The 12012-nt window shown below is 44.8% G+C and overlaps 1 protein-coding gene across 2 annotated transcripts in view; it reads right to left on the bottom strand.

Annotated features, from left to right (window-relative positions):
* Positions 1–2287: 2287 nt before the first annotated feature.
* LOC144113854 (uncharacterized) overlaps positions 2288–12012 on the bottom strand; it is a 53061-nt gene continuing 43336 nt past the window's right edge. Inside the window, exons 3-5 of one of the 2 annotated variants that reach the window (XM_077647199.1) lie at positions 8173–8753; positions 7226–7273; positions 2288–7167 (exon numbers count right to left, since the gene is read on the bottom strand). In XM_077647199.1, coding sequence (XP_077503325.1) covers positions 4713–7049 — 2337 coding nt within the window. In that variant the 5' untranslated portion in view covers positions 7050–7167; positions 7226–7273; positions 8173–8753 and the 3' untranslated portion in view covers positions 2288–4712. The remainder of the gene's footprint in view (positions 7168–7225; positions 7274–8172; positions 8754–12012) is intronic. The other variant, XM_077647200.1, reaches the window with a different exon arrangement.

Below are 12012 nucleotides of genomic sequence, written 5' to 3'. Positions count from 1 at the left end.
GCCAGGCAAGCAGACGCAGCTTGGTGTCTAACGTTCAGTGCATTCTACACACTGGATAGGTACCCGCCGCGATGGCTCATTGGTTAAGATGCTCGTCTACTGAACCGGAGTACCTGGAATCGAACCCGACTGTGGCGGCCACGTTTCGATGGAGGCGAAACGCAACTGAGGGCACTTAAGTCTGCTTACGTGGAGGAGTGAAGAGGCATGTGTTTTGAGGGAAGGAAACATTTTTGACGAAAAGAAAGGGCGCATTAGCTCTCAGATCTCGACATCCGCGAGCATGACCTCTGGCTCAAATTTAGCGATCAAATTTAGCAACATGTGAAGAGTGGCTTTACCTAGCGTAGTGAAGCTTTCGGTTCAAAAGACAACCACTCACATAGGTGCAGCTGTCACTTTCAACCAGCTTTTCTTCAACTGCTCGAGACTGTTCCCAGGCTTAAGCACAGTGTCTGGATTCATGCAAGCTTGAGTAACAAGGCACATTTGTATTTCACATTTGCATGTCCTAACCAATGTTCAGTAAGCTTCAATCAATCATTTTGAAAATATTTTGGTCATCATAATTTGTACACATATTAATATATCCTTGTTTCCAAGTCATGAACTTTTCACTGTCCACTAAAGTGGCAACATTCATTGGGCTATTTTTCGGTAGAAGCCACACTACTTACATGAGCTTTTTGGACACCCGAGCTGTATCTGGTCACCTTGATATCTCAAAAGCCACCAAGCGGCATAGGTGTGGAAGCTCTTGTAGTATACTAATGGAATAATACATTAGCACAGTGCCAGTGTATGCTAAACTACCATGGTGTAGTCTCATTAGGACAGTAGCATTGTGGTGTAAAGTTAAAAAATGCAATGCATTTCATGCTCACCTACTTCTGGCAACTAGATGGACTGGCACCCCAAGTACTAAGTAGTGTTTTACCCACAGTGAAACCTGACAGCACCTTTCATGCTTTTCAAAAGCAATTTGTCATTCTGATTCAAAACCGGAGTTTTTCCACTTCAATAGTATATCCAGGCCTCAAGGAAACATAATTCTTCAGTTTTGCAAAGGAAAAGACCAGTTAATTTTTTGCACACACATACAAACTTTCTTATAAGCCTTCAAAATTGTTGGAAACACTAAATAAAACAAGTTTATGAATTTTTTATCCTAAGAATTGTAAAAGTTTTTATTTTCAAGAGATGCATAAGGCATGAAATTCAGGAAATAGGTTGACATTGGTACTGGGGGTAAAATCTGTCTGCAAGAATATCGTGGCAGGTATTATACCATGGTCACTGTTTTGAGGAATATTTGCAGTTTTTTGTTAGATGAAGGGTGCTAAATTAGCCTGAAACAAAATTTTTTGCTAGGTAGAACAAACATACCAAGAAAGAGCTGCAAGTTTGTAGTCACACTACTGTTTACAAACCACCTTGATGGGTTTAGCAGTAATCATGCACACCCACTTGTGCACCCAAAAACAAAGCACTGATAAAAATTTGTATGGCAGTATATTTTACAGAAGTATTCAAATAGTGGCTAGGTAAGCCCTCTGGCAGATTTCTTTATTCTTGCAGTTTGCCACTTCTACGTTGCTTATTTGTTTATCCAATTTTACACAGTGAACACAGCATACACCGCACTCCCAGTAAGTCGTGTGTCTTCTAAAAGGAATCTGGTGACATGACAGCCTCATGCTTGACACTACCAGTAATAATGCATGCACAAATGCGCCAAACTTCGATGCATAGTGCATGCACGGAGTCTATGCCTCAACATGCTCAGTGTATTTATACCTGATGACTTATTTGCAGCCCCAGAAGTTTGCACGATGAAAAAGCCACAAATAAAGCTGGACTTCCTTATTCTTGTTACACATCCTGTAGCTAAGAGGTGCATTAATCAGGTTGTGCACTCAAGTGCAGAAAGCACCCTTTGTATCCTTGCTGCATATTTGGCTACCAGGAAGTTCAGCTTTCTTGCAGAATTCAAGCCATGAAAATTGCTGCCAGCACCTGTTCTTGCATATAAATGAATGCGCATTATTGAAATTGCATGCCTGTGGGCAGGTCAAATATCGAAACAGTAAATTTAGATAGTGAAAAGTATTGCACAGTTAACTGCACATCCTTGCACATCCTTCTCCAAGAAGCATGCGGCACTACCAGCAGCAACATTAGCGGCAGCAGCGCAGTAAACTCTCACCAAGCACACAAGGACGTCACATCAATGCATGCTCTGAAAGCTGCCTATGTACCAAACAACAATATTTTGCACGAAGTGACATAAAAAGAAATAAGATGCCTTTATTATCAATTGTGAAACACACAGTCGTGACAGTTTGTCTACAAGGCTTTTGGTCTTCACAAAAAATTTGGTTGAACCAGCTTCACCATGAAATATTGAGCCCTTGAAAGTGGCAAGGTCCTTTCTGCCACCAAACTAAAGTTCATCAGCACTTGTGACATCTTAAGCAATTATGCTGCTCTCTTTAGTTTTTCATGCTATTAGATGCAAGCACAAATCAAGTGAGGTAATAAATCAGCAACTGTTGACTAAAACAAATGGTCCATCTTTCACTTGAAACGGTGCTACACATATACCCATGTACACTCACTGTGCACACAAGGCCAGTAATAACTATACATACAGTGCATGTATTATGGTGTACCTATAATACCAACATAAAGACAGACAGCTGTTACAGTCAACACTACAGCAAAATAAGGGTGATTAAATAAAGAAAACGGGAAGGGGGCAGATTCAGAATGCTTCAGGTACAAACTGCATATTTAAATGTATACACTGTGGACCAAATGCACACATTAACCCACAACCACAAGTTTCATGTCATAGTCCTGTTACTACATACCAGATATGGTCAACTTGACTAGTAAAAAACTTGCAAGCTCAAGAGGCTTAAGGTCTCCAGTCGTACTGTTGACAATTTTGTTAGGCTAAGCTGTTGTACAGCACAGTGCTTTTAAAAAAGTTTTCTGAACAGGATTCAGCTTCTGCACATATGGGAGAGATGTCGCACATTGAATAACTATGAAATGATGCTGTAAAGAAGCACTTTGAATCTACAAACAATAAGAAATGGGTATTACATAATAAATCCATCTTGACACCTATCGTAAATTCTGCCTTCTATATCATTAGTTTGTTCGCTTTCAAACTTCCGGAATAGATCACATATTGAGGTCTGCTTTGAACAGTAATGCATTTGAAATGGGTACAAGATTGATTCACACAGCAGGGAATGGAAAACTATTGTTGTTGGCAAGGTCTGGCAACTGCTTGTAACGACAGTGCTGCTAGTCTTCGCAGCTTCTGTTCCCCACCCCAAAGTCTGCAACACCAGTTCACTCGGCTGACTGAGCTTCCCAACTCTACCACACAAAGTAGGCAAGTACCACACAAAATGCCTTACGATGCAAAGTAGAGCTTGAAAATGAATGTTTGTGAAATTCAAGCACAAACAAGCTAGTAGTACAGAAGAAAACTTCTGATAGGTATCAAGATAAATATGCAGGTTACTGTCCAATTCAACATTTGAAACATACAAAGAAATTGCTGCACAATTCAACTTTAAAATGCAAAGAGGCACAGTGCTATGAAGAAGTATGAAAGAGCGTACTTGCTGCAGAAAATTAAAGAGTAAGTTATTAACTTACAAAAGGAGCTGTGGCACAACACAATCAGTAACTACAAAACTGTTCTGTACATACACACAATAAATGTATACGACAATGAGCACTAAAACATGAAAAAGCAAAACAATGTTATATAAACACAAAGATGAGAGTAAACATAGTGTGAAGGTCCAAAAAGAGGACCAGACTGAAGAATGCATTTCCTTCATGCATGTACGTGTCAAAAAAGACTTCACATATAAAAACGCCAAAACAATGCTATATAAAACAAACTGATAATGTGCAACACAATGTGATCCTGCCACACATAACTGAACTATAAAACATCAAAATAATGTTACTGAACAACAAATTACTGTATTTGTGCACAATAGGCCAAAAAAATGCTTTGCACCATCATAAAATGTTCACAAAAAGTGTGCATGCTTTCTTCAATGTGCTAAAGGAAAAAAATGCATGAAATCTTTCCAACAATGAAACAAAAGAGGGCAGTAAAGTGACAAAGCGTTGCACATAATCTGCACAACTACACAAAACCTACATGCCTTGCAAGATCACTGCAATTACCCTTCCACAGATACATTACACATCCGCAAACAGCATACATGGAACACTGATGTAGGAGTGCCCTGTACAATTTACATGGTTTGCCCCTAGTGTCAATGTTTAACTCTTCATTCTTAGGCTAGCTCTGGGACAAGAGTGCTGCGCTGAAGCCCTGCTGCTTCATGTGAAACTCCATGTGGCACACCTTTGAGCATTACATTTGAAATGGCTCAGCGTTCTACTGTGCAGGAGGTACCAGCAGGTTCTTTCAAACGAAATGTGTTGCCTTCTTCTACGAAAGAAACATTACTTTCTATGTGTTTTTGACCTTTGTTATGTTGATGTCTGACATGCAACAGGACAATGTGGTACCACTTGGAAACAAAGTTGCAAAGACGGCAACGATAGGGTTTCATTGACGCATGCGAGCCCAAATGTGACAGAACTGCTTTGCGTTTAGTGTGATTGAAGTTGCAGTGGCCACAATATAGAACCTGCTGGTTAGAACTTCATTCAGGGATAGGAGCTCCTAAGTCATCCTGGTAATCTTGGTCTCCATAGAGTATATCAGGTGTTACCACTATGTTCTCAGTCTCATCAGGACGAATCAGTTGCACTTCCTCTTGATTCAGCCTGGAAGGCTGTGCAGGCTGAAGAACTTTGTCACCTTTTGAGGATTCCTTTACATCCACAAGATGAATCTTGTACTTTGCATAATTCTTGAAGCCGGTTTCATCTATAACTACCAACTCTGCCTTCTTGTGTTCTGCGTCATTGCCAGACTTCCCTTTGATATGCTTGTTGACCTCAAATTGCCAGTTGGAGCGATAGTTGCAAACTGAGCACATGAAGGGTTTTTTATTGAGGTGCTGTATCATATGGGTATGAAAGTGCGACGCTGTTCGGGTCAGAAATGAACACTGTGGACACTTGTATTTCTGAACGATCCTGGGTATTCCCACAGGAACTTCGAACGAACATTGACTTTCAGCAGGCTTTGGAAGAAGCTTCCTACTCGGTGCCTCACTACCCTTGCTGAGGGATGGTTCTGCAGCCTTGGAGTCATAGTCATGATCAGCATTTTTAGGTTCCAACAGCAAGTGCATGACATGGCTGGACTTGGCATGTTCTGGATCTTCATTGGGATTTGTGTCAGCTGCACCAGTGTTCTCATTGTGCTTTTTGGCATGGCGCTTGAGGTCACTATTCCAACGGCTTGTGTAGGAGCAGTAGGCGCACTTGAAGGGTTTCAAGTTTTCATGGGTTAACTCATGCTTTCTGAGTCCTGAAATCCATCGCGTAATATAGCCACAGTGTTGGCAAACATGAATGGGCTGCTTGCTCTTGATAGAGATGTCATGTGCTTGGGTAGAGCCAGAATAACTAGCATGGGAAGTGGAATCATCACTCTTGCCCAGCTCTATAATGATTGATGCACTTGTCTTCCCAGTAGCAACAGCATCACTACTGCTTTTATCACTCGGCTCTTCTTGGTGGTTTAGCATTACATGATGCTCAAGGTGATTAAGCTGGTCAAAACGTATATGACAAAGTAGGCATCCATGCTTCTTATTCATTTTAAAATGAGTTTCCTCATGTCGTTTAAGCTCCGATGGCCACAGGACTTGCTGAGGACAGTATCGACATTTCCACATTGTCCCTTCAATGTTTTCTACCACAGCAATCTCTTCAGTTTGCTTCAGAGTCATTTTGAGTGATGGTGGTGAGGTGGAGTCCTCAGCAGCATCTTCGTCAATCACGAGTCTGTCCTCATCATCATCCACAATTTCACGTTCAGTGTTTTCTCCCTCACTACTGGTAGCATCCTTCAAAACTTCATTGTGGTGCTGCAAGCAATGGGCACTGAGGCTTTTACGAGACATGGTCATGAAACTGCACTTGCTGCAATGAAACTCACCATCTGAAGACTGCCGCTTCAGATGCCCTTTCTTTTCATGTTCTTCCACATGAATTTTGCGCTTTGCAATGAAGTTACAACTGTTGCACTTGAACACTTTCTCTTGAATGTTCACATTGATTTCAGCAGAAGGGGCTGGTGATGATGCAGACGATGCTGTTTTGAACAAATGCCGCGAGTTTTCAACATACATCTCTTCCTTATGGACAACATTGCAGTGCCTCTTTATAAAATATAGTTTTTTGGAAGCATACTCACAAAAAGGGCATTCATGAATGCTAATGTGATCCCCATGAACGTCTCTCCTATGGCTGAGAAATTCTCGTGGCCATTTGGTTACCAAGTCGCATTTAGCACAGGTATAGGTTCGTCTTCCTGTACGCCCTTTTTTGTTAGACACAGGTGGCGAACTCTCGTGGGGCCTCTTTTTTGACCGTTCAACACTTTCATTCTGCTCTTCAGGAACACCATTTTGCAGGTGAATCTGATCACTAACATCACCCGTGACCAATTCTGGCTCAAGGTTGTTTGCAACTATTTTTTCAACAGATGCACGGGCAGTGTCTCCATCTTCCCTGTTCATTTTTGCAGCATACTTCGCATAGCGCACTCTCTTGGCTTCCAGCTTCCTCAGCAGCACATCCGAGAACTGCGGGTGTTCATTAGACGTATGCGCCACAAGCTCATCTTGGTTGTCACACAGCTGGCCGCACATTTCACAAACGTTAGCACTATTAATCTTGTGGATACTACGTCTGTGCCGAGAAAGGCTGGCCTGGTAGCGAGTAACAAATGCACAAAGGCTGCACCTATACACGCGGCTGCTGTGGTTTAAGGCTACATGGTTCGATAGGTGCTTTCTGTTCTTTCCAACAAATGGGCAGCTTTCACACCTATAACTAGGCATGGTGGGGAATCCAGGCTTCATGTTGCTTGCTGTCCTGTCTCCAACCACAGCAACATAGGACAAAGCAGTCAACTTCACTGTTGGTGTAGGCAGACTTGCACTTCACGATACAACAGCCAGCAAGATGAGTTCTGCAACCCTGTAAGGAAGCCAGGTACGTCAGGCACAAGTCAACCATTTCCTTTGTAAAGACTCACAGCTTATCTCAAGATGAGCTCTATTATCCAACGAGTCCTGAATTCGGCCTGCAATATAAGGAGACGGGAAGGGGAGAAGAAAAAATAAAATGCAGTTCAATATTTAAGTTCAGTCACACATCATTCGCGAATGGTGAAGGCATCCACGGCTCGAAATAACCCACAGCGGGCCACAAGGACTGCAAAGTTATCTTATCAGAGAATCAACCTATTGTTTCATGAGCACAGCAGTGCAGCGGGCAATGGCCATGCGGTACTGTTTTTTGCTCGGAAGCGATATACAGACCCCCTGTCTGCGCGGTGTGGTCATGGGCGCAGGCAGGCTGCTTGGACCATCCAGACGCGGACAGAACGCGCGCTCGCTGAAACCGCTGCGTACCGTCTTAATCCACGCCGAAAAATCACTGAAAGTGCTCCAGCACGCGCTTGCAAACGCTTGCCGCATTCACGGCGCATTATTTAAGAGTACCGAGCATGCTCCCAGAGTCCAACGTTGTCTGCTACCGCTTGCCGATGCAAAGAGCTGCTCCCGACCAACCCCGGCTGATCGTCGCGAGCGACAATACGAAACAAAAAACCGTAGCAGCTCGCTCAGTGTACCCCGCTACAGCGTAAAGCTCTTCTCGCCGATGCACCAAGGCGGATTTGCAGCTTCATAGTGGCCCCGGTACAGCTCCTCGCCTCCGATTACATTCTGTAATGCTTCGACAACGGACATGCCCGTAGCGTCAACGTGTCAAAGTTCCGCAGCGGGACGCCATGTCGATACGAGTCGGCGCCATCCAAACATGGCTCCCGTCCAACGCATGGATCGGACGAGCATACGTCCACCGGTACGCGGCACCGGTGGGTACCATGGCTACACATAGGTGCGAACTGACGGTCGCCCTGCGTAGCTACCACTTTCAGTTCTGAACTGTGCACTAATGACTGAAAGGACGGCTCACCTGATTCCGGTGTCAATGCGAGCAGCGGCGACACTTATGTAGCTGGCCAGAGGAGGCCCGAGGTGCCATGTCAGTCTTTGCCAACAGTGCAAGAATCTTCGGCACTTCCTACGGATGGCTGCAGGGTCCTTGCGTTGTTAGTGAGCTAGTCGCACCGTATATATTCTTGACGCTGAGTGAACGCACCTCCGCGACGCAAGCGTGCGTATCGCTAGCAGCGACCTGTCCGAGGATGCGCTGTGGGCCCGGCCTGACTTCGCTCTGCGCACTCGAGGTGGTAGCTCCGTCAGGATCACGTGACCTTCTCCTTGTGTAAGCCGCGCTAGAGGCCCAAGTGCCTGTGGCTTCTTCGCATGAGGCACTGCCAGCAGACGTGTCTCCGTCCGTCCGTCTCCGTAATGCTTTCGCGCGTGCATAGCCTGTTTTGACGCGTGTTTCTTGGCGTTTTGGTGAATTGTCAATAACAACAGTGACCTGTATATATCAGCGCTGACCCCGGGAAGTGTAGTCATTGCTGAGCTCCGTGAAGACCGTGAGCTGACGTACAGACGGGCCGATTGGCCACTGTAGTGTTGAAAGACCTTTGAAGGTGGGAAATAAAAAAAATCTAAGCAAACACACATTACGAATACCTCAGGAGCGAGCAAACATGCAAGTAAATTGATGCTGCGAGACGTTTGCATGCTGTTTACTAGTCTTTTAATATCTGGCCTACTTCGCATACATACCTTCATTAATGGTTATTGAACGTGATGTACGTACGTACATACGATGTGTTATTCACAAGGATTTTTTTTTTTTGCAGTGGTACCACTAATGTATCATTTACGGAGTTATAAACGTAGTGACCTTGACCGATTTGAGCCACGGTTTTGACGGAGGTTGCGCATAATCATTTGCAGTTTAGTACGATTACTAGCACAGGCATATAACTTGAGTTAAATTTATTATGTAGTGATTGTCTAATCGTGAAAATCCTCTTCAAGTGTATGGTCATACATTAGCAAAAGAATGCTCAGCCGCTGAGGTGGCAGCAGCTTGTTTAGGCATGCTCTTGTAGCTGAACTGTTTTGTTTCTGATGTGAGAAACTGATATATTTACCTAATTCATTCCACCATGCGGGTGTAATTGAGAGTGCAGCCTGCGTGTGTATGTATGAGCTGGAACGAAGAGGACAGAGTGGGGTCTGAAAGGAAGTTTTTAGGCTGGCACATTTTTATCTTTTTTTGTTGTTTCTCTGACCTCTAGCTTTGTGCAGGCCGGCTTTTTCTGCTGTTCCATGCTTTGCGTTAGTTTCTGTAGCCATATGATCTGCTTGTAGCGCTGCTAAGACGTGGTGCATTTCGAAATCATATGGACGATATGGAGCCACCATTGATGCTCGTTTCACAGTGTATTGCAAATCTTCTACGGCGCCCTTAATTTTGTTATCCGCTATGAGCACTGCCTGTATGACCGCACTTGCGCAGCGTGAGCATTTAGTTCAAGAATCATATCAAGCAAGTACGTGGGGCCTTCCGTCTTTCGAATTCGGCCTGTCAGTGACATATGAAGGAGGGTTTGGATCCCTTGCTGTGGCGTGCACTGAGTGTGGCGTACGGGAGAATTTTCCTGTGTCTGAGTGGCGTCTTTGAGACGAAAGAACTGAACATAACGATCTAGCGCTAGAATGCTCGCGGACGCAGTAAATTGAGTTGAGCTCCTGCTTTTTACAAAATGTTAGATGCTCATATCGGCCAACGCTTATCTACTGATAACGCAAAAGGAGGACACGGACTGAAGGATTCTGTTCTTTCTGCTCATCACTTATGCCCAAAAAAGGAAATAAAAAAACCCAAGCGAGAACAGGGGTTAGATTACGTAACTGTCAATTAGGAAATTGTCAAAAACTTGTCACAAAGGTGTCAATAAGCTTCGCTCCTATTGGTCGGTTGTGGCCAGTGGCCTTAATGCTTTTTTGCGTCATGGGTGGCTGCTGATGACGTCACGAATATGACAGAAGTGATGACGTAGCACACCTAATTATGCAGGCGGTTATAGACAAGCGTCAGGCCGTGACGTCAAAGAGATGCGGCGGCGCTGGCGTCAGCAGTGACTTTCGTTGTGTAGGCAAAAAGCGGGACCTTCCGCATTGGGTGCGCCACGCTTGCGTGTTTTTGGGCACAATTCACGGCGTGCCGACAAATTGTGGTGCGGTTGGTTGAGCCGCAATGCAGAAGAAAGGAAGCGGCATAAGTTTCCACAAGTTTATTGCAGTCAGATAGACGCGAAAGCGACGGGCAGGGGCCGAGGAGCAAGACAAGTTCGGCGACGGATCGGCTTCGCGGATAATTATTACAGCCGAGCTCGTGGGTTATTACGCCGAGCTCATTTCACCCCGTGGGTTATTACATTGCGTTTCTGCATTCAAATCTAATAAGGTGGTTCGTGTCTCTGACTTCGCATCGTTGTTGTTCGGTCGCGTGAACTGTGCAAAAATCAAGTCACGCATGCAACTCGCTCTCATTCTGTCGTGCTCTCAGCATAAGTTTAGGCGCGATATTCTGTGTGCTTGGGATCGTAAGTTGAACTCGGGGGGCCTTTTTCAGATGCCTATCACCCGGACAGCGTCCCGAGTGTCACTTTGCGCAAAAGTAAATACAAAAATTAAGCTGCCGCCAGTCGCCTTAATTCAGCGTCCACACCGTGCCGCGCTGGATGAAGCACCGCACTCGGGCAGTAGCACGCACGACGGTTTTTTCTCTGTATTAATTGTCGCGAATTTCAACAAGTGTGTCGTTTCTACGCCGGTCCAACGACGCTATAGGATCTCGACAATGTCGCGCAGTGTTATTTCCCAACTTGATTGAATTTTCACACTGTAGGTCGATCAGAACCTGGCAAACACAGAAAATTCCGCGCCAAAAGCCAGCCAATCAAGCAGAATGCGCACACATGAATAAATTCTAAAATAAGAAGCAAAATTTTGTAGCTTAGCAGAGTGCGCGTAAATTTCGTTTGGAGCGCGAGGAAAACGTTTATACATGCGCTCGTGGAGCTCTCGGATCACATTTGCCTTATTCAAAGCAGCTGTAGTGTTCATTAATTTCCAAGTTATCCGGAGGGAAGCGGCTATGGGAAAATAGGAAGCACATTACAAGGTTCGTCGTGTAAGAAAGCTGATTCGCGTCGTGCATCACGTCGTCCTATCTTGCACTAGCAATCGGATATGCTTTATCGGCCCATAAGTTGATAACTTGTAGCAACATAGCATAGCAACATAGCTTAAGTTGAGAACTGTAGACGATTAGTTCCTCTCCATACCTCGCGCCTTCCTACGACACAGATTGACACAGCGCAACGGAACGAGGACGAGAAGAAACACGAAACACAGGACGGGCGCTGACTCTCGACTTGCAGGTGGTGACAGCTACCAGTTGACCAGGGCTATGTCACAATCGTGCATAGGTCGTTGACAGAAAAAAAGAGCCCAATGTAGAAGAAATACGTTCTAAGATGATTCTGGTGTGGGCTAGTTGGTGCGTACTTTCAGCGCCCACCCTGTGTTTCGTGTTTCTTCTTCTCGTCCTCGTTCCGTTGCGCTGTGTCAATCTTTGTCATAGAAAGTATGCATCAACTAGCCCACACCAGAATCATCGCGCCTTCATCTGCCGTAGCACTGCGCTGTTACTTGCCGCCAACTAGGAGCGGAGAAGCACCCGATGCAGCGCTCTGCCTACTAATTCCGTCTGGCGAACAGGCTCAAAAAGTACAGAACTACTCTCCGAGCACCAACAAAAATGTTTCTAACCACAAGCGACGCGCATGCTTTGAAATATTCGCATACACCTGTTGGTTTC

The sequence above is a fragment of the Amblyomma americanum genome, chromosome 1, assembly GCF_052857255.1.
Source record: "Amblyomma americanum isolate KBUSLIRL-KWMA chromosome 1, ASM5285725v1, whole genome shotgun sequence".
In the NCBI taxonomy this organism is placed as follows: domain Eukaryota; kingdom Metazoa; phylum Arthropoda; class Arachnida; order Ixodida; family Ixodidae; genus Amblyomma; species Amblyomma americanum.
The sequence above is the reverse complement of the archived record's forward strand: the minus strand, read 5'-3'. Positions and strand labels throughout refer to the sequence as shown.